The sequence below is a fragment of the Vespa mandarinia genome, chromosome 2 (assembly GCF_050613455.1).
Source record: "Vespa mandarinia isolate Hongniang chromosome 2, ASM5061345v1, whole genome shotgun sequence".
Taxonomy (NCBI): Eukaryota; Metazoa; Arthropoda; class Insecta; order Hymenoptera; family Vespidae; genus Vespa; species Vespa mandarinia.
This window is the reverse complement of record NC_140811.1, coordinates 15,154,985-15,173,992: the sequence shown is the minus strand read 5'-3', so window position 1 is coordinate 15,173,992 and position 19,008 is coordinate 15,154,985. Positions and strand designations below refer to the sequence as shown.

The 19,008-nt window shown below is 28.8% G+C and overlaps 5 protein-coding genes across 16 annotated transcripts; 1 reads left to right on the top strand and 4 right to left on the bottom strand.

The window, feature by feature from the left end:
• Positions 1-202: 202 nt before the first annotated feature.
• Positions 203-3,021, bottom strand: qm (geranylgeranyl pyrophosphate synthase quemao). 6 transcript variants are annotated; one of them, XM_085654977.1, is made up of 8 exons: positions 3,003-3,021; positions 2,537-2,607; positions 2,126-2,280; positions 1,776-1,920; positions 1,564-1,684; positions 1,274-1,413; positions 1,081-1,183; positions 203-991 (listed from the first exon to the last, which is right to left on the bottom strand). In XM_085654977.1, the coding sequence occupies exons 2-8, from the start codon at positions 2,594-2,596 to the stop codon at positions 774-776; spliced, it is 942 nt and encodes a 313-aa protein (XP_085511103.1). In that variant the 5' UTR covers positions 2,597-2,607; positions 3,003-3,021; the 3' UTR covers positions 203-773. The 6 variants fall into 6 exon arrangements, with proteins under 6 accessions (XP_085511103.1, XP_085511101.1, XP_035721626.1 ...); XM_085654975.1 differs by lacking the exon at positions 3,003-3,021 and adding an exon at positions 2,770-2,923; XM_035865733.2 differs by lacking the exon at positions 3,003-3,021 and adding an exon at positions 2,764-2,917.
• A 1,125-nt stretch (positions 3,022-4,146) lies between these two features.
• Positions 4,147-6,927, top strand: NELF-B (negative elongation factor B). 2 transcript variants are annotated; one of them, XM_035869741.2, is made up of 9 exons: positions 4,147-4,260; positions 4,368-4,508; positions 4,585-5,064; positions 5,138-5,305; positions 5,384-5,509; positions 5,576-5,845; positions 5,950-6,234; positions 6,299-6,499; positions 6,581-6,927. In XM_035869741.2, the coding sequence occupies exons 2-9, from the start codon at positions 4,380-4,382 to the stop codon at positions 6,740-6,742; spliced, it is 1,821 nt and encodes a 606-aa protein (XP_035725634.1). In that variant the 5' UTR covers positions 4,147-4,260; positions 4,368-4,379; the 3' UTR covers positions 6,743-6,927. The 2 variants fall into 2 exon arrangements, 1 of the variants encoding a protein (XP_035725634.1); XR_014981773.1 differs by lacking the exon at positions 4,147-4,260 and having other exon boundaries at positions 4,282-4,508; positions 6,384-6,499; positions 6,581-6,595.
• LOC118443173 (putative RNA polymerase II subunit B1 CTD phosphatase RPAP2) lies at positions 6,611-9,915 on the bottom strand. Of its 2 annotated transcripts, XM_085654858.1 has the most exons (8): positions 9,702-9,914; positions 9,499-9,588; positions 9,278-9,392; positions 7,948-9,204; positions 7,729-7,886; positions 7,461-7,643; positions 7,292-7,361; positions 6,611-6,745 (listed from the first exon to the last, which is right to left on the bottom strand). In XM_085654858.1, exons 2-8 carry the CDS (start codon positions 9,570-9,572, stop codon positions 6,737-6,739), a joined length of 1,866 nt encoding a protein of 621 aa, XP_085510984.1. In that variant the 5' UTR covers positions 9,573-9,588; positions 9,702-9,914; the 3' UTR covers positions 6,611-6,736. The 2 variants fall into 2 exon arrangements, with proteins under 2 accessions (XP_085510984.1, XP_035725621.2); XM_035869728.2 differs by lacking the exon at positions 6,611-6,745 and having other exon boundaries at positions 7,079-7,361; positions 9,702-9,915.
• A 413-nt stretch (positions 9,916-10,328) lies between these two features.
• Positions 10,329-12,100, bottom strand: LOC118443195 (splicing factor C9orf78). The gene is made up of 6 exons (XM_035869822.2): positions 11,620-12,100; positions 11,428-11,536; positions 11,205-11,350; positions 10,904-11,122; positions 10,699-10,832; positions 10,329-10,609 (listed from the first exon to the last, which is right to left on the bottom strand). The coding sequence occupies exons 1-6, from the start codon at positions 11,745-11,747 to the stop codon at positions 10,440-10,442; spliced, it is 906 nt and encodes a 301-aa protein (XP_035725715.1). The 5' UTR covers positions 11,748-12,100; the 3' UTR covers positions 10,329-10,439.
• Positions 12,101-12,850: 750 nt separating this feature from the next.
• Eip63E (cyclin dependent kinase Eip63E) lies at positions 12,851-18,985 on the bottom strand. Of its 5 annotated transcripts, none has more exons than XM_035869767.2 (8): positions 17,585-17,976; positions 17,122-17,169; positions 16,503-16,592; positions 15,961-16,089; positions 15,580-15,767; positions 15,102-15,487; positions 14,464-15,008; positions 12,851-14,360 (listed from the first exon to the last, which is right to left on the bottom strand). In XM_035869767.2, the coding sequence occupies exons 1-8, from the start codon at positions 17,595-17,597 to the stop codon at positions 14,269-14,271; spliced, it is 1,491 nt and encodes a 496-aa protein (XP_035725660.2). In that variant the 5' UTR covers positions 17,598-17,976; the 3' UTR covers positions 12,851-14,268. The 5 variants fall into 5 exon arrangements, with proteins under 5 accessions (XP_035725660.2, XP_085511441.1, XP_035725672.1 ...); XM_085655315.1 differs by having other exon boundaries at positions 15,580-15,776; positions 17,585-17,972; XM_035869779.2 differs by lacking the exons at positions 17,122-17,169; positions 17,585-17,976 and adding an exon at positions 18,042-18,985 and having other exon boundaries at positions 15,580-15,776.
• Positions 18,986-19,008: the final 23 nt, after the last annotated feature.

The following is a 19,008-nucleotide window of genomic DNA, read 5'->3' as shown; positions in this document are numbered from 1 at the left end:
AAAAGAATTATGAATATCGGTGCTGATAGCTCAATGTTATGTATTATATAATGTATCATGAAATTTTAATATAAATACCAAGAATGATAATAAAACTTGGAAATACATAATTGGTTGTCAACTCATTAAAGGCACAATAATAAAATGATACTGAAACTGTTGTAATTAATAATATTTTATACGTGTGTAAAAGGTATACATAAATATTTAAAATCATTTAATATCGAAAACATTTTACAATGTTATTTAAGCCTGTTTTACTATAAACCTTTATAAATAATCAATAAATATAAATTAAAAATATCATTTAATTCCATTTATAAAGATTGTTAACTTATATAATATATACCACATAAACACCATTTCACACAAACACCTATTTTTGTTAATATGTAAGTAATTGATATTAATTTTTTACGTACAAAAAAGATTATTAATTCTCTCAATATTGTTATACAATATACATATTACTTTTATATATACTGTAACATGGTTATTATTCATTTTAATAAATAATAATTTTATAAAAATCTTTAAATAACTTTCAACACATTAATGATGACACATAAAAACAAAAATTAAATCATTCTCTATTCATACTGTATTTTTTATAAACATTTAATATTTCCGATATTTATACAAAAACTGTAGTTAAAATTATAATAATTCTATAGAACAGACACATAAAAAAATATTAAGTATTATACCATATATGTACATTCTTAAATAAATTAAGCATTTGCTGCATTAATATTATTTAATAGAATGTTTAATTAAACTTTTAGTCTAGTTTCTTGTGATTTCCAATTTATAATTTCATCTAAAAGTTTTATTAATAATGGATTTCCTCCAAGACGTTCTATTTCATCTCTAGCTTTTCTATCAATTGATTCAAGAACTTGTCTTGTATAAGCAAATGATCCAAATTTTTCTAATAAATTTACACAATAACGTTTTACTTCAACATTCTTAGTTCGTTGCCTTAAAATATCTTTATTATAAAACATTAAGGAATATTCTTTTTAAAAAACCGATTAAATTATTAATTTATATATAAATATCAAAATAGTGAAAGGATACTCATTATCTGATGATCTTCGGGATGACTTCTTATCGCATGAATAATAGGAAAACTGAATTTCCCTTCAGATAAATCTTCACAGTAACTTTTGTTTTCTGTATACTGTAAAAGTTAGATTATTCAAATTAATATCTTAAAATATTTATATTCATAAAAATTATTTTAATGCAAAAAATGTTACTGTGATCTTACTTCTTGATTACATAAATTACAGTAGTCATCTCGTATTTGAAAGTAAAGACCTATAATTCCTGCTAGTTGTGAAAAATCTTCCTTGCAAGTGGAAAATAGTTGCATTAATCTCACAGCTAAGTTGAAGAGTCCACCAGTTTCTATTGTGCATTTAAAAATAGATTGAATAACATTGATTAATATATATATGCATATACAAATACACACATTTTTGTTTATAATTACTATATAAGTTTTTTCTATGACCTATTACAAATATACATACTTCAAGCAATTTTATACTGTCTTACTTTTAATAGTCATATGCTTGTATTCTGATTCAGATGGACAAATATAATTATCTCTCCAATATATATCCATGCCTTGACCTCTATGAAGTTCTAAAATTTGTTCTGTGAATACTTGTGTAGCCTAATGAAATATTTGATATTCATTAGTAGTAATAGAATTAAACAAAATTAAAATAAAATCACATTAAAGAATTATTTACGTTATTACTAACCTCAGGGTGGTTTAAGGAAAGTACTTTCTCTAAAGAAATAAATAAAACATAATTTGCAGCATTTATAGTACTTGGCACACCATAAATAGAATGTGCTACTGGAATGCCTCTTCTTAGAATAGAATTATCTTGAATATCATCTAGCCTACAATGAGGAATATAAAATAGTATATCATTAAATATCCAATAATTATGAATATTCTTTTCTATAAATTTACTTCATTTATTTTAAAAAATATAAATATTTTATCAATCAATCAAAATATAATTTTTATACATAGGATTATTTAAATTAAGTAAAAATAAAATATATAAAATATTATAAAAGGATAAAATTTTTTTCAACCCACAAAAGACTAGAATTATGTAGCATTTGTATTATATTTCCAACAGCCTGAATTTTATTATCAGGTATTTTTAACCAATAGTTAAAAGCATTTGCTAATTTAGTTCTTATCTGTTTCCCAGGAATTTGAAGAATATAAGTAAATGGTTGAAGTAATATCTATAAAAAGAAATACAGGATTCAATATAATAATTTTCAATACAATAATCTAAAATAATTAAATATTATAAATATTGTATATCACATTTATCATTACTTATAGAATTTTGATAATTTCAATCTAAAGCTAAAAACAATACGCATTTGCTTTCTATTTTTAGCATAATAATAAAACAAAGATGTGTTAAATTAATAACATTATTTATAAATATTATCATATATTGTGTGTCATATGAAAATATAACAAAATACTGACCTTATCTTGTTCATGATCACCTTTTTTTGTGTAAGGAATACCATTACTATCTATTTCCATGATTTACATATCTTATTCAAATGAAACATAAAAAGTTTGTTTACTTTTTATACCAAATATTTAAAATAAGATCTTAAATTAACAATTTTAAAGTTATAAATAATCTTTTACAAAAATACTAAATTAATACTTCATCGGTTTTCTGCTTATAGTATACTACTACTTACAATTACCTACAATTAATGAGACAAATTTATTATCATAAAGATACTAAAAGGGCATATTATCATTAACTTTAATATCATTTTCACGACTCCGGCATGTCGATTTTCCACTACGTATTTTCTTTAAGAAAGAGAGTTAGATAGAGTTGCCAATAGACGATATAATCACTACTAATACCATCTGTCGGTTGAAAGAACACATTACATTATTTGTATTAATAGCATTTGGTTTGTAACATTACCATTTGTTTTTAATTGATTTGCAAAAAGTCACTATATTTCATCTCCGTTAAATACCCGATGAACAATTCTCTAGGAGTCCGATTTCGATATTCCATTAATTTCGATCTAATAAAAACTTTATTACAATAGCCTTTGTTCTTTTTATTTATCGCACTATAGGCTGGTCACATGTACTTTCCATGATAAAGAAAGATAAGATTTCGATCAATAATGTTGATCGATTTGACCATTGTAATAGTCGAATAGATTAACAATAATAGTTTTGATATAACAATAATAATAACAGTCAAAAAATTAAATAGTTGGAATTCTATTGTTCCCACGAATAGCCAATCAGAATGCAAGATTATTGGCGCGATAAATGGAATGTCTATAAAACAACTGTGTAAATCAAAGAAATTATTTAGGTAAATTTTAGATTAAAATTTTGTCTTGTGAAAATAAACCCTTAAAATGAATCATTCGTATAATAAAATGTATTATATGGATTCTGAAGAATCACAAAATTAAATATTTAGTTAAATATTTAGTTAATCAATTTGTTTCTTTGTTTATATCGTTTTATATTTATATAAATTATATCAATTTATAATAGAACAAATATATATATATATATATATATATATATATATATATTTGTACTCATCCAAAGATAATATAATGAAAAATTGATTCCACTATAATTGATAAATTTACTTTTAAAATTTAATTACTTAAAAAGTATTTTTCAAATATAATCTATATCGTAGGAAATGAAGTCGAATCCACCGTAGAAATGCTACATTACGGAACATTATATACCTTACAGCTCTTACGTTACGGTTATTGTTACTGTTACAGTAAGTGTTAGGAAAGTTTATGAATTAACTCTCTAGCTATAATAATTAATAAACGTTAAAATTAAAACTAAAGCGAGAAAAGTCCTGCAAAGTTAATTTATACTAAGAATGTTTAAATGTTTCTACAGTTTTGGCGACACATGCGTTACCTATTGACTCTGTCGCGAAGTATAACATTTGTATAAGAGCGTTCCACTATTTGAGTCAATTTCATTATCAATAAATAAATATTCTTTATTTATAATTACGTATGATATAATAAATTATAGAATAATTTATTTTATTTTACTTTATAAAATTTACAATTGAATATATCGAAAGTCAAGCATATTCATATAATCGATATATTCGAATACACAGCTAATATTTATCGATATGCTATCGAAATATTGTATTAATCAATAATATTTCTAAGTTGGTAAATATTTATGATTCTAGAGACATTTTCCATAAGAAACGTTTTGTTTATGATATACGACTAGATATTTTAAATTTATATTATTCATGGAATTATATTGTTTATAGTATTAGAAAAAAATGAATTCTGCAAAAAGTAATGGTGAAACTGGAAATGGATTAGAGGATCTTGGTATACCTGGACAAGTTTACTTAAGAGATGCTTTAACAAGTTGTACTGATCCTTTAAAAGCAATTGAAGAATTTCAGGTACTTTGAATTAAAGACAATTTTATAAAACTTACTTTCAATTTCATTGATATATACATTTATTTTTTTAATACAGCTGGAAAATGGTATCCTTTTGCCTTCTTTACGTCCTATGTTACCTTTACTCGACTTGCATGGAGTCAGACGATTAGATTTTCATGCTTCTGTGTTAGAAGAATTAAGGGAAAAATTGGTAAAACGAATAAATGAAATAGGCGCGGAAAGAGTCGATAAAGGAACCCCAGGTGATAGAAGATTAAAAGAATTACTTTCTAAAAGTTTTCCTGCAGTAAGAGTAGCAGCATTAAGGCCTGTTGTAATGTGTATCTTAAGAAATACACCACAAATAGAAGATAAATATTTGCGTGTATTAGTTAGAGAAAAGGAATTATATAATGATGCTGATACAGAAGTAAAACGTCAGATTTGGAGAGATAATCAAAGTCTCTTTGGGGATGAAGTATCACCATTATTTAGTCGATATATTATAGAAAAAGAGCAAATTCTGTTTGATCATCGAAATTTGAATAGTCTTTTCTTCACACCATCTCCTAAAGTAATTTGCACAGTAATTGTATAAACGTGACTACTTTGTGATATAAAAGAGTTAATCAACTTTGTATTTATAGGTACGAAGACAAGGAGAAGTTGTACAAAAATTAGCTCATATGATTGGACATAGTGTAAAGTTATATGATATGGTATTGCAATTTTTACGTACTTTATTTTTACGTACAAAAAATATACATTATTGCACTCTTAGAGCAGAGTTATTAATGGCCTTGCATGATTTGGAGGTAAGACAATAAGATTTGCGATAAAATAAATTTAAAGTAAATGTGCAGCCTCAAATTCGGAATTAACATGTTATTTAGGTTCAAGATATTATTTCAGTTGATCCTTGTCATAAATTTACCTGGTGTTTAGACGCATGCATTAGGGAAAAAAATGTGGATGTGAAAAGATCTCGTGAATTGCAAGGATTTTTGGATAGTATTAAGGTATATTAAGCATTATAATAACGTCTAGTATAATAAGAAATAGAAGTAATTTTTAATTTTATATAGAGAGGACAAGAACAAGTATTAGGAGATTTAAGCATGACATTATGTGATCCATATGCAGTGAATTTCCTTGCTAGTAGCGCAATCAAGATAGCTCTTCATTTAATTAATGGTGAAGCATTACCACGAGAAAATGCTGTTCTTGTACTATTATTAAGAATGCTCGCTCTGGGTCTTTCTGCCTGGCAAATGATTGATTCACAAGATTTCAAAGAACCAAAACTTGATAGTCAAGTTGTTACAAAATTTCTACCAGCATTAATGTCTCTTATGGTAAATATCATTATAAATATATTAATCAGTATAAAATTTATTTTGATTTTGTATATATACTTATTTTGCTTTTCCATATAATTTTTATTTTTATTATTATGTAGGTCGATGATCAAATCAGACAGTTAAATTGTAAACTACCGCCTGACGAAAGAGAAAGTGCAATTGCTATTATAGAACATTCTGGTCCACCTCCTGATGCATGCCAAGCATATGCACAATTATCTGGTGTTGCAGCAGTTTTATCTATGTATTATGCATTACATATAGGAGGTGGTGGTGGTATAGGTAGAGGAAGAGGAGATGCTAGGGGTTTAATGAGAGTATTAGCAACTTTACCAAATTGTCAAGCACAACGTGCTTTTGAAGATCCTTTTCTACATACTCTGGTATGTAAAAAATCATTCTATTTGTTTAAGAAACTATGTAGAGGATTATATTATTTCTTTCCAGGTTTCACTATTAATATTGAATATGGCAGATGAGTTTTCTAATGAATCATTTTGTACTGTAATATTTGATGAATTCTTTCTGGCAGGCTTAAGCAGGGATAATGTAACGCGTCATTTACTAAAGTTGCTTTGGTATATTCATCCAAAATTACCACCCACGCGATTACATTCATTACTAAAAGCCTTACAACCAACTAGTCAGGTATTATTCTCAATATCTTTTAATTATATCTTACAAAGGACACATTTATACACTATTTTTTTAATATTATAATTTTTTTAGCATAATGAGGCTGTGCATATCCTTTATGAAGCTTTAAGAGATAAAGTGGGTAATCGAACCACGCAAGATCCATTACCGTCAACACAAATTGACACTTTAGGATTAGACTGTCCTCCTTCACCAATTACAGGTGTTCCTACTGCGTTATCCAATTCATTATAAATTCTAAAGTTTATAAAATAAATTTTATATATATTCATTATATATATATATATTCATTATATATATATATATATATAATGAATCTAATATACATAAAAAAATGTTGTTTAAATAATAATATATTTCTATGTGAATTTGAACTAATTATAAGAATCTATAAACACACACTGATGATTTACACGGGGATACATCATTATTTATCCAACATTTTTTTTATGAAAATTAGATTTATTGTCTTTTATATATGATCAAAAAACATTGAATTATTTGTATTTCTAGTAAAACGATGACAATATATTGTATAAATAGTAAATATAATATTTATTAAAAAATAAAATAAGACACATATAATGCATATATGTATAGCTTCAATATTTCATTTTTAATCAATAGAAATTATCCCTAACTTTCTATAAAACAAATCAATTTAAAATGATGAATTCTGTAATGAGTTCAAATTTATTTAATTTCAAATATTTTTGGATTATTTGTTAATTCAATTATAAACCTATCTAAATAATATGAATCTAATTTATATGACATTAATACCATTGATATATATATTGATGCTTGTTTTGTTGCTAATAAGATTTTCAATTGTGGATCCATTATACTTAACCTGAAAATATTTTCAAAATTTAAATTATATATATGCTGTTAACATGTATGGATTAATTTTTAAAATCTACAAGATCTATTATTGGCCGAAAATCCTTACATTTTAATAATTATCAGTCCTACAAGAGTCCATTCAGCAGTTTTGAAAATTATATTTGAAGCAGATAATGAAAACGTATTCACTAAGCCTTTTATTAATGTATTACTACTATTGTCATTTATGTACTCCATTATTGTATAACACCGAGTACTATCAGCTAACATGCGCAACAAATCTGGTAATCTGTAATAAAAAAAAATGAAGTTCAAGAGTTACAATCAACTAACAGTATTAATTAATTTAAAAATTTGAATAAAATAAAAATTACATTTTATGAAGTTTATCCAAAAAAATCTTACGACGTAACGCCTTGGGTGCATGTGCATCTATTAAAGGTAATATAGGATATGATGTACATGTTTCATTATTTTCTACAACTTTCTTAGGTTGATCTATTACCATACGTCCTTCGTAAAACGCATGCACCTGTATATTAATATGCATTTAATCTATGCACATATTAGATTATTTTAAAAATATGATATACCTTTAATTCAATTTTATCTGCTTCTTCTTGCAATATAGAAAAATGAGGTAATGGTTTTAATGTATTACTAGATAAATCTATACAATCTTCTTTCTCATCTTGTAGTTGTAACTTATTTAACTTTTTACATAGTTGTACATATCTTTCATGTTGAATAAAATTTTCCATTAATTGCAATCTTATATCAGAATCTCCTTGTAAAAAAGAAATAGTATCTTCTGTAATCCATTCTTTAACACTCTTCTCAACTCGTATAGTTAATGCATAAAATTTAGTAGAAGATTGTTCCGAATCTTCAGATATTTTCTTTTTTCTTATATTTTTTGTGGATGCATTTCTTGTTACTTTATTATTGTTCATTTTTTGTACATTTTCATATTTATCTTTTTCATTTTCAATAGGATATTCTTTTTTGTCTAAGGCATTTTGTTTGATTATTATAAATTCGTTAATTTTCTTATCTTCTTCGCATTTCTTTTCAACTATTTGTATATTAGACGTATTTTCTATTATTTTTTCTTGTTTCTCACAATCTAACAATGTTTTAGAATTTTTTGCCAAAACAGGTACTTCATAGCATTTTTGAATAATTTCAGTCTGGTCATTAAAGTTTTCATTAATTTCATTAGAACACTTAGTGTTCGTAGATAAATTAGATGCTTTTATGTTACCTATTGTATCTTGATAACTTTTCAAATTATTATTATGCACTTTAAAATCTTCTGTTTGTACACTTTTCGATACGGAATATTCTGAAGATGTATTTTCAAAAACTGTATGTTCATTTGATATAATATTTGATACTTTATCATTGTTTTTCGGTAATTTATCGTAAACATTTGTTACTTCGTCTAATATCTGACTTTCTGCTTCTTCAAATTTTTCAGCAGGTTCTATATATTCTTTATCATTTTCTGATAGAATATCATTTACGTATACTTCATCTCCAAGCATATCTCTTTTTGTCTGAAGATTTGAAGATAATAATTGAAACACTGGTATCTCCTCTTGTTCTCTTAACCAAAGTGGACTAGTGAGCATCTGTTCAAGAAGATAATTACATGCTCCATAACAATATGAACTACAAAAATTCTTTCTACGCGTAACATCATAAACTTTGTTTCTTTTTGTAGATATATGAAATTTTTGAGTAATTATTACTGTTATAGGATTTTTACAAAGAACATAACCACATAATTTCACTATTGCTCTTTCTTCGATTACATCTTCCATATGACTTTTGTTGATATGTTGCAACTAGAAAAATATACAAGAATATTTTGAACAAAATATTATATGAATATATTATTAAATTAATATAAATACCTACATTTTGAAGGAGCCACTGTGTTTCAACAATAGGTTCCAAAAGTTGTTCAACAATCTTTAAAGCTCTAGCATCGCATTGCTTTTTTTTAATAATTGCTAATTGTATTTGTGCCTTACTGAAACAAATAAAATATTTTATTATAAATAGAATTTAAAAATTAGGTCCTTTGCCATATTTAAAAAAAAAACTATTTCTAGAGAAAATATAATTAACAAACTAACCTCATCTTTTTTCTAGCTTTTATTCTTTCACCTAATTGTTTTTTGGTAAATGAATTTATTGTAGAATCGCTCATAATGAATGAAGAATATCTGAAATGTCACACAGTAAAATACACAAGTTAAATATTTTATTACAAACTTTCTCAAAGTTTTTTTAATCACTGTCGTAGTATGAAAACAAATGTCAATTTTCTTATTCTAACCTTATAAGAGAAACGTGTTTACAATTTTTACATCAGATGAAATATGATTTTACTACCCCGAAATTCAGTAACCCTCACTCATTCATATATTGTTCATTTAAGACTGTTCATTACCTTTCGCTCGAAACATGTGTGACTAGCGACAGGTATGTACAAAATATGAACTACAAACGCAAGCAGAAAAGGCTGTTTCAACATTGCGTCTATCGTACCGATATATAAGCTTGTGTTGATTGTACTCTCTTATGACAGTAAGCATAAGTACAATAGGAAATATAATATTGATTATAAAAAATATAAATAAAAATAAATATGAACGAATACAAATAAAACTACTAAATTTTAAAGTATTATAATTTAAATTAAAATTATTTTAAGTTTTTCGAGCGATACGATTTTTGTAATGTTTAAGATAATATATTATTGTTTAAATATTAGTTTACTGTACTCCTGTATATGTATATTGTATATTGTGTCCCGAAGATATTAATGTTATTATCTCTAATATTTAGAAATAGAGATCTTCGATGTTTACTCATCAGAATGGAAAATAAAACTAGTTTGACAATATATCTTAATGTAATTGGAATATTAATTCAATTTGAACGCATGTAGATACAATTGAAAATAACATTCAGTTCGTGTGTATAACTTAATACATACTTTTCTATAGAAAATTATTATAGATACTTCAATAAAAAAAAATTATACATATTTCATTACATTTAAAAGTTTTATTTAAAATCTTCTAAATTGTTTTTTGAACCTCTCATAATGGTAATCATCTGTAGCTTTTTCACCATTATCTTTCCGTTTTCCCTTAAAATCTTCTTTAGGGGTCACAACTTTTTTTCTATCCTCATCATTATCTTGTCTTGACTTTTGGAAATCTGATTCTTCAATATTAACTAAAAAATAATAAGGAAGAAAATACATGTATTATTTTTCAAATCAACTTTTCTATTTATATATGTTACTTGCATATATAGAAGCTTACATCTATTATGTTGTACAAAATTTACAGCCATATTAGTTGGTACAAATTGTGATGGACCATCTTTTTTTCTATGCCTATCCCAAAGCAATTTCAATTTTGCTTCTTCTGTAGCTTCAATGTTACGAATTTTTGCTCTAAAATATGAAATAAATTAAATCAAGATTAGTTAGCGATAGAATTATGATTTACTAAAATAATGACTTACTCTATCCCAAGATCTACTTCTGGAATTCCAGAAAGCATTTGATTTGAAAGCATTTCTTCACTACGATGAGCTGAACTTTGTCTGAGATGTTCTGGTACAGCTTGTAATGCAGCTTCTTCTGGTGAGCAATATGATCCTTTATCATTACTTGTATTGGAATCTGCCTCATCTTTATTTTTACTTTTACGTTTCGATAATTGCTCTTCTATATATTTAACCCTAACAAATACATTCACATATTAATATTTAGAAAATTACTATTCAACATTTATAGAAGATAAAATTTATATAAAATTTATACATTTCTTCATCCTCATCTCTTTTATTAGTTTCAGCATTAAATTGTGTACCAATACCAGTTTCATATGCATCATTTTGTTTGAGCTTTGTATTTTTCAAAGCAGACATATTCACCATTCCTCCAGTTTTGACATTAAAGGGATCTGACTATTAAATAATAAAAATCTTATATGATGATATTTACTATAGTTCAAATAAAATTAATATATAATTTTAAAACTTACTGTCATTATATCAGGTACTACTTTTTCTCCTAATGCTAATCCAACAATATTTACACCACTTGGTCGTTCCCGTAACTTTTGAATAATTTTAGTTTCTTCTACTTTTTTCCTAAAATAAGTACATACTATTACTCTCATATATTTCTAAGAATATGACTAACTCGATATATAACATTAATGTTTACCACAAACCTGACAGAACTTTCTTGATTTTCATTAGATTCATCATCGTCATCTGTTGATGTTTGGCGTTTTCTTATGCATTTACGTATTTTCTTCTTAAATTCTATTTTTGGTGTAATTTCATCTGTTTCAGACATGTTTCCTAGTTTTATATAATACTGATACTTTTATGATATTTATATTAAACGTTATACTAAAACAATGCATAATAAATATTTCTACTGTGTGCGTTATATACTGAATTCATAATTATGATGAATTCAGGTAAATCGTAGTAATATAGGTTAGATCAAGCTATATAGTAATTTAACCTAAAATTCTAAATTACTATAAATAATGTTATATTGATATTAAGATATTGTGCGTATAAAAGTGATACGTAGTAATTGACTGAACTTGGACGCGTGGATTTTTTTGCAATAGATAAATTAATATAACTAAGCAGTTTTAATTTCAGAGCTTTGATTTACTTCTAGTAAAGTGTCGATAAAATAGAACACCACATGAAAATGATAAAAGTTGAATACATCAATTTTTATACAAGTCGAATTAAATTAAATAAAATTTGTAAGTTTTTTTTTAGTTTTATATGTTACAATTCTCTGATTACACTTATTAAATTTTGTAATTTTAACATTTCATAATTTTTTTTTCTATCGGTAAAACAGAAATTGGAATTTATTTACAAGATTAACAGAAAAAGTAATATTGATTAATTATTGCAAAGAATATTTCAGGAAATCAAAAAGTATCATAAACATAATTTATCATAATAGTATTGGGAAGAGAAATCATTTTCAAATAGCCATAGATTTATAATTCAAAACAATTCTTTATCTTCTTCGATACACCAAAGAAGTTTGGATATTAATGATTCATCAGTAAGATTACAAACAAAATATAATTAGCCTGGAATTAAAGTGTACAAAAATCGATAATAGGATAAAATATTACAATTACAATAATTTTTTGCATTATGATACACCTAAACAACTAAAGCAACTGGCACGTTATTGAATGTGAGAAAAAAAAAGAAACTGAAAGAATGAAATAGGATCTAGAGTGCCGTATTGCAATTTAATTTATTATAAATTCACATTTATTAACCTCAGCTCATCTATCTCAGCGTCATCAATAATACGAACTTGATGTTCTATTTACAGTCTACCATCTGCGCGTCTCTTTTCAAATAATAACGATATTAATAGTAATAATGTTTCAAATTTTTTCGAAATATTTGTTTCCCTTTTTTTTTTTGCTTTCGCCTCGTTGATATTTTTATAAGTGTGCTGAAAAATCGGTATAAATATAACCTACGAAGGAGTAGTAATATCGTAATAGTCATTGTAACTTAGATAAAATTTGGAAGAACTGTATCGCTTCTCTCTTTTTTTTTATCTTATCCTTATTCTACTATTGCCAACGTTTTTTTGAGTTGGTATATCTTTATATACAATTTTAAAAGTTCAATTGAAAACAAGAAATGCCAATAAATTGTACAAAGGATAAATATAAACTCATTAAAAATGTTCTCTATGATTTTTCAAAGCACCACTATCTGTTAACGATAGTTATCTGCGCGACTAAACAAATTAGATTTTATTAAATCTACTTTATTATTTCATTCTTTGTTCACTACTATTGATTTTATTTTATATTATCGTCACAAACCTATTGCCTGCTGACATTTTATCATATTAATATTAATTACTTATAACTAGATCATTATCATTGATATCAACGATAAGTTCTCAATAACCTTGCTCTTTCGTATAATGATGGTAGCTGCAACAGTCGACATATAATGATATTCTAATCTTATTATGATTTCTATAAATTCACTATCACCGTATTACATTAGTAGCAACAAATTTAATATCAATAATGATTTTAATGTATCAATACTCTCGATTGTTTCAACGACCAACAAAAGATCCGAAAGTAGCATAAAATTTACACAGCGTTTTACAGATCTTCCATAATTTTTCTAAGATGATAATAATTACTTCGTAATATTTTTGCTAATCAATAACCGCCAACCCGTATTGGGTATGAGATCCGGAGACGCAATATGACGGTTTATATATCATCTTCTTTTGATTGGTATCAATCTAAATCTAGTATTTGGACGAAGTGCGAGGATGGGTCGTGCGTGCTTTTTGCTTTCTAAATTGAGCGTGCAAATCGCTTAAAACTTTTTTATCTTTCTTTTAGCCACAGACAGCTTACTTTCTTGTTTCCTTGGCCAGTTACAGTGTATGATTTATCATTGCTTGTTTAATCAATACGTGTATAAGTTCATAAAAAAAAAAATATCGCAGTGGAAAAGGGAAAGAGAAATTTATGAGCAGCCCTGAGAAAGAGAGAGAGAGAGAGAGAGAGAGAGAGAGAGAGAGAGAGAGAGAGAGAGAGAGAGAGAGAGAGAGAGAGAGAGAGAGAGAGAGAGAAAGAGAGAGAGAAAGAGAGAAAAAAGACAGGAGAGGGAGAAGGAGAAAAAGAGAGAAAAAGAGAAAGAGAGAGAGCGAACGACGCGCCTGTGGATAGTGTATGGGTGGATAGTCATGGCATATGTGCCAATAGTTTAACGCATGAATCGAATGTCTTCACTAAGTATGAACTGGGCATTATTTGTCATTTGCCTTTCATTTACATTTAACCTCAAGTCTTAAGAGCAGTGTGACGCGAATCTGTGCACCCATGCCTCGAATTTGTATACAAGTGGCAACCTTCAACGCTGAATATTGACACTTCTGCAAAAAAAAAAAAAAAAGGAGAAAAAAAGGAAAAAAGAAAACGAAAATAGTACGATAATATAGTAACATTGAAATTCCATGAAAGATTATGAGATCTTACCATCAGGCAATTCATATAATTTTCTAGGAAGAGAGGCAAAATAAGGATGTCTTAAAGCTTCTTCGGCACCTATGCGCTGATCAGGATTCAATTGTAGGAGAGACGATGCCATGTTATCACCGTCGGCAATATCATAAAGCCTTGGAAATGAAAGACCCAATTTTCTTGGTGGATAAAACGACAATTTGTGTGGCTTATATCCTGGGAGATGAGTTACACCTGGCCAAGTTTCTTCGGTAGGTGTTCCCAAAACTTTAAATATTTTATCAAGTTGGTCGTACGTACATCGTACACCAGGGAATGTTGGTTCTCCAGTCAGCATTTCTACAAATATGCAACCTACTCCCCACATATCAAGTGAGGTTGAATATTCCGTAGAACCCAATAGAACATCGGGTGGCCTATACCATAATGTTACTACTTCATGCGAATATGTATGCGATGGTACAGATTTCGCCCTTGCAAGACCGAAATCTGCCAATTTAAGTTCTCCTATTTCACTGATTAATAAATTTTGAGGTTTCACGTCTCTATGCAACACTCTCCTAAAAAAAAAAATATTTATATAAATAGGTTAAAAAATATATATATTAAGCTTATTAAATTATGAACTACAACAATATATAAATTGTTTTTACCTACGATGACAGTACGCTAGTCCTCTTAACAATTGAAAGAGAAATAATTTAACATTGTGAGGATCTAAACCTCCACTTCCACTACCATATCTTTCCATGTATTGTGATAGATCAGTATGAACATATTCAAAAACAAAAGTAAGAGTCTCGCGAGTGTGAATTATATCGTGTAAAGTCACAATATTACTATGTTTTAACTCCTTAAGAAGGCTTGCCTCACGAATGGCAGTAAACGGAGCACCTTCTTCTTCTTGCAGTCTAATTTCTTTAAGAGCCACCACCTGATTCGTGAGGTGACTATAGCCTTTGAACACAGTGGCATAAGAACCTTCTCCTAACTGTTCTAATTTTATATAAGCTTCGGATTTTCCAAAAGGAGAGTCTCCCTGTCGAGAATTAATGAAAATCATATTACATATTTGCACAATTGTATCGTGTATATTGATATAAAAAAATATTTATAAAAATATTTACTTACCCCAAAAGCTGAAAACCTTTTGGTTCTCCGAGGTGGTGGATCTGGCCCAAGAAAAACCTCAGACTTGGGCCGCGGTGGACGCCGAGGCCGTAAAATCACTCTTGCCTCTTCTCTTATATCTTCATCTAGAAGCTTGGAATCGCTAGAAACGGAAAGCTGCCGATGCACTCTTTCATGATCACCAACACCTGTCCATTCTATAACATTTAATTTTATCCTTAAAAATTTTTTAAACAATTTGTATGATTTAATTTTCATTATAAAGATAGAATTACATTTTTTAAAATGATATTTATGATATATAAGAGTAACTATAAAATGAATCATACGGATAGCATAAATAGTATCAAAAATATTAAATGATATATATTTAAACCTCACCGTATCGACGATCTTTATCCGCAGGTATATTGCCGTTTGGTTCCAAACGGTCTAGGAACTCCTCCGAATATCCATTGTAAGGCAGCTGACCTCTATTTGCAGCATCGTCAGCTTCTTCTTTAGAGATAGCTAAAAAAATACATAGATATAGAAAGTATTAATCAATTTATGTAATATCTTTTTGTAATGAACAATTAAAAATTGCAAATCATTTGCTCTAATTCCTTTGATTAAGATTAAGAATGTGGCACTACATATTGCATGACAAATACAAATACGGATTCATTAATCCTTATAAGTCTATATAAACAGCAATAAACTTTGATAACAAAGCATTACATAATTTAATGATGTTTATAAACTGTACCAGCATCAGTTTTTCAGATTATTCTAATGCAATCAATTGCAAAGCAATTCTAACAATGACAAAAATATCTAAAATATTTTCTAATTAGTTTTGAAAAAGAAATTATTCCATGTATAAAAAAAGTTATTAAAGAAGAATTCTTCTATTTTTAATAACTAATAACAGGCATACTTACAAAGTCTACCAAAACTGTGACTAAGTCGTTTTTTTAGTTTCTGCACTCTGCTAAGAGCACCTCCTTTTTTTTCTCGCATTGTCACTGACCCTGCATGTAATAAACACAACAAATATAATTCTATATATGTATAAGCTTGTCACACCTAAAAATTTAATATTTATATAAATCATATGTTAAATTTCATGTATCATCTATCGTGTAAAATTATATTTGCAAAAAGGAAAATATTAAAGGTAAAAACATATAATTTGCCTAAGCTTCAATATAAATTGTGCAATTATACATGCAAATGCTAAAGCATTGTTTTTACATGTATATGACACATAAGCATGTACGTACTTAATGACAATTGGCTTTCAATAGAAACAGTTGTTTATTGATACAAGAGAAATAATTGTCATAAAAGAAAGTTATTTTAATGCTATGAAAGATGCAAGAAAAAACCAGTCAAGTTCTGTTTATTATTATAATTCATGATTCTTAATGAATCATAATAAAATTTATGCGTATAAAGGAAATAATGTAAGGACAAGTACAAGGAGAACAAAATATTTTTCTCTCTTAAGTGATTATACAATTCAATAAGGTTGTATCAATCATGTTAAATAGTCCGTACCTATGCCAGTAATCTTGCTCTTCTTTAAACTTTTGAAACCACGCATATCTGAGCAAATAGCAATAAATAATTCTTTTCAAAAATAAGCACAATTACGTTGGCACAAATCCAAAACTACTTTTTTTAAAAAAATATTTACTATTCAACTACTTGTTTCATCTAAATGAAGCATCAGAATATCTAGTCAATCAAATAAATTTACAAAGATGATTTGATTAGTAATTTCATTGTCAAACGTGACGATGAGTCAAATATAAACTTTATTCCCGTTTTCACACAACACGTTTAAATATTTTCTTGGTACGTTAATAGAAAAAAGGCCTCGCGTAAAAAGCTATCACTGAGTAGGACGATCTCACGAACGATAGACTCGTGTGCACAAGGAAAGATAGATAACGCGGTTTGCCAAGAACGCATACGATTGGTTTCTTTCCTCAAAATACATAATCCTGGATACCCCTACCGCCTTCCCTCATAAACGACACGTTCTCGCTTTCTTTGTCCCGCTCCTCCTCGTTCTCTTCGTACCATCCTCTTTCTCGGTCACTTGCGGCTCTTCGACCAAATCATCCACCCCCCACGATCGCGGATTCTCTCTGCGCTGTCCGACCCACCTTATCGTGCTTCGTTTCTTCCACATGCGCGCACGGAGAGACCGAAATCCGATAAGACACGATGCGGAGAAGGAAAGGATGGGAAAAAAAAAAAGAAAAAAAAACGAAGAAATAAAGAAAGCAAAACGAAAGGATAAGATTAAAGAAGATTACAAAATAGAGGAATAGAATGATAAATAGGTGAAACGAGACGACGAGAAGAAAAAAGAAAAAAAAAAAAAAAATAAGAATTGGAAAGCCGAACAGAGTAACCGTGTCGTCGAACGAAGAGAACGAAAGAAACTGACTCGGCGGGCGTCGACTTACCCTCTTTGCTCTTCGAGGCGGTCGAGCCCTTGTCTTGACAGTACATGATTACTCATTCGTTCGCACGCACGAAACACACATCGCATATGGGCGGTGACGCACTGTGTGTGTGTGTCGGTATATGTGCCTCGGCGCGTACCGCGTCGTCGTCGTCGTCGTCGCCGTCTTCGTCGTCGTCTTCGTCTTCGTTTTTGTTTTCGTTTTCGTCTTCGTTTTCGTCTCCGTCGTTGTCGTTGTCGTCGTCGTCGTCGTCGCCGCCGTCGTCGTCGTGTTTCTTCCTTTGAACACGAGTGTCAGGTCACAGGTCACGGATCGTAAGGAAGGCGTAATACCTTTCTTCACCTTTGTCGTGGTTCATACCACGGTGGTGAAGCACGATGTATCCTCGTACTAACGCCGATCGCCATGAAAAAGGTTCGCTCCTAATCGCCGCTCGTTGAGATTATCAATAACAGCAGTAGCAATAAATCGTAATAGTAATAGAAACAGCAGCAACAGCAAGAGCAGCAGTAGTAGCAATAGTAGCAACGGTAGCGGCAGCGGTGGCGGTGGCGGCGGCGGCGACGGCGGCAGCGGCAACAACGAGACGCGTGTCTTCTTGTCTTCCTTTATCGTAGATTCAACTTTCTCTCAGGGTTCTCAGAAAAAGTTATCAAGTTGGAACCTGACCGGGATCGCCGAACTTCGAGGCGATCCTTTCCGTCTCGCTCTCTCTCTGCGTCTGTCTTTCTTTTTCTCCTTTTTCTCTTTCTCTCTTTCTCTCTCTCTCTCTCTCTCTTACTCTTTTTCTGTCTCTGTCGCACGCGCGTCTTCCTGAATACGGCGGGCGCTCGCGCACGCCACCACCGACTATCTCAGACGATTCATTCGCGATCGCACGATTCGTTCCTAAAGACGATAAAACCGTCTTGTAGACGATATTTCTACGCACGCACTCGATTCCAAACGTACGAGTTTATCGAAATAC